This window comes from Oncorhynchus keta, chromosome 30, assembly GCF_023373465.1.
Source record: "Oncorhynchus keta strain PuntledgeMale-10-30-2019 chromosome 30, Oket_V2, whole genome shotgun sequence".
NCBI classification, from domain to species: Eukaryota; Metazoa; Chordata; class Actinopteri; order Salmoniformes; family Salmonidae; genus Oncorhynchus; species Oncorhynchus keta.
Window position 1 is genome coordinate 15,206,062 of NC_068450.1, and position 2,528 is coordinate 15,208,589.

The following is a 2,528-nucleotide window of genomic DNA, read 5'->3' on the forward strand; positions in this document are numbered from 1 at the left end:
GTGTTCCGGAGGTGGGGATAGCCGGGGGGTGGTCAGGAGGTGAGGATAGCTGGGGTGGTCCGGAGGTGAGGATAGCTGGGGTGTTCCGGAGGTGGGGATAGCTGGGGGGTGGTCAGGAGGTGAGGATAGCTGGGGGTGGTCAGGAGGTGAGGATAGCTGGGGTGGTCCGGAGGTGAGGATAGCTGGGGTGGTCCGGAGGTGAGGATAGCTGGGGTGTTCCGGAGGTGGGGATAGCTGGGGGGTGGTCAGGAGGTGAGGATAGCTGGGGGGTGGTCAGGAGGTGAGGATAGCTGGGGTGGTCCGGAGGTGAGGATAGCTGGGGTGGTCAGGAGGTGGAGATAGCTGGGGGGTGGTCGGGAGGTGAGGATAGCTGGGGTGGTCCGGAGGTGAGGATAGCTGGGGGGTGGTCACGAGGTGAGGATAGCTGGGGTGTTCCAGAGGTGGGGATAGCTGGGGGGTGGTCAGGAGGTGAGGATGGCTGGGGGGTGGTCAGGAGGTGAGGATAGCTGGGGTGGTCCGGAGGTGAGGATAGCTGGGGTGGTCAGGAGGTGGAGATAGCTGGGGGGTGGTCGGGAGGTGAGGATAGCTGGGGTGGTCCGGAGGTGAGGATAGCTGGGGGGTGGTCGGGAGGTGGGGATAGCTGGGGGGTGGTCGGGAGGTGGGGATAGCTGGGGGGTGGTCGGGAGGTGGGGATAGCTGGGGTGTTCCAGAGGTGGGGATAGCTGGGGGTGGTCAGGAGGTGAGGATAGCTGGGGGTGGTCTGGAGGTGAGGATAGCTGGGGTGGTCCGGAGGTGAGGATAGCTGGGGGTGGTCAGGAGGTGAGGATAGCTGGGGGGTGGTCATGAAGGTGAGGATAGCTGGAGGGTGGTCATGACGTGGGGATAGCTGGGGGGTGGACGGGAGGTGAGGATAGCTGGGGGTGATCAGGAGGTGAGGATAGCTGGGATGTTCCGGAGGTGAGGATAGCTGGGGTGTTCCGGAGGTGGGGATAGCTGGGGTGTTCCGGAGGTGAGGATAGCTGGGGTGTTCCGGAGGTGAGGATAGCTGGGGTGGTCCGGAGGTGAGGATAGCTGGGGTGGTCAGGAGGTGGAGATAGCTGGGGGGTGGTCGGGAGGTGAGGATAGCTGGGGTGGTCCGGAGGTGAGGATAGCTGGGGGGGGGTCGGGAGGTGGGGATAGCTGGGGGGTGGTCGGGAGGTGAGGATAGCTGGGGGGTGGTCGGGAGATGGGGATAGCTGGGGGGTGGTCGGGAGGTGGGGATAGCTGGGGGGTGGTCGGGAGGTGGGGATAGCTGGGGGGTGGTCGGGAGGTGGGGATAGCTGGGGGGTGCTTAGTTCTATGTAAAAAAAAAGATGTATATTTTTCTTCATATCTTAGCATATCTCTTGAGCTGTCTGTATCCTTTTGACTGGTGTTTTTTTTTTTTTACGAAACTAAATATACTTCTCTGCTAAAATCTGGGTAAAACATGGAAAGGAATGTGAGTCTTATTCAGTACATTAAGTTATTGCTTGCTTTTCTAAAGTCTACCAATCTTGCCAGCAGGAATGCCAGCTAAGATAGTTAGACAAGCTACTCGAACTTGATTGATAGCCTGATATGTCTTCTTGGTAGCTAGTAATGAGATTGGGAGATGGGGAACCTATCTGGGCTAAAAAAGACAACCTTATAAAATAGCTATAAGTGGCTAGTAGCATTACAGAGGAACAACATGTATTAATATATATATATATATATATATATATATATATATATATATATATATATATATATATATATATATATATATACATATATATATATATTTATATATATATATATATTTATATATATATTAAGCTGGACAAATATGGCTAGTAGCATTACAGAGAAACAACAACATATATATATTAAGCAGGACAAATCTGAAGGGGCATGTGCCCCTGTGCGCCCTTAGGGCTTGCCTCTGCCTCTTCTTCATTTCCTTTTATGTCCCATTTCATCATGCAACTATACCGAGCTCCCTTGTACACTGAACTTAAAATACGTGTAATTATTTTATTTTATTCAATGGAATCTCTCCGTTTGGCTCCTGACTTCACACTGAGCTGCACATCAATCACACAGATTCGGAGAGGAGGGTAGGGATGAATTAAGACTGGGATATTTTCACAGCTAGAAGAGTCTGAGTTCAGGTGCTTTCAATTGCTTGCTTTGTGGTGAATGCAGTGATCAGTCTGCTTCTACCAGGCTGTGAATGTGCAACAGTCTCTATATTGCATTGGAAAATACAAACAAAATGACATTCATTCACGTTATTACCGCAATTGACTGGCGGTTGACAACATCACAGTCCTTAGAGGTCCTTGCACCGTAGAGGGAAACAAAGTGATCGACTGCAGTTCATTGTAATATAAAACTGGGATTATCATAAAGGATTTGACTTCCTTTACTTGTTCAAGTTTATACTATGATCTGTTAGTCTTCAACTCGTTGTCATGGTTCCACCTGTCACCTGGGATCTACCTAACCACATCACAGTTAAGCGT

The 2,528-nt window shown here is 51.1% G+C and overlaps 1 protein-coding gene across 1 annotated transcript; it reads right to left on the reverse strand.

Annotated features, from left to right (window-relative positions):
• Nucleotides 1–541: 541 nt before the first annotated feature.
• Nucleotides 542–1,982, reverse strand: LOC118376771 (uncharacterized). Its single transcript, XM_052486990.1, has 2 exons — nucleotides 1,944–1,982; nucleotides 542–1,291 (listed from the first exon to the last, which is right to left on the reverse strand). The coding sequence occupies exons 1-2, from the start codon at nucleotides 1,980–1,982 to the stop codon at nucleotides 542–544; spliced, it is 789 nt and encodes a 262-aa protein (XP_052342950.1).
• Nucleotides 1,983–2,528: the final 546 nt, after the last annotated feature.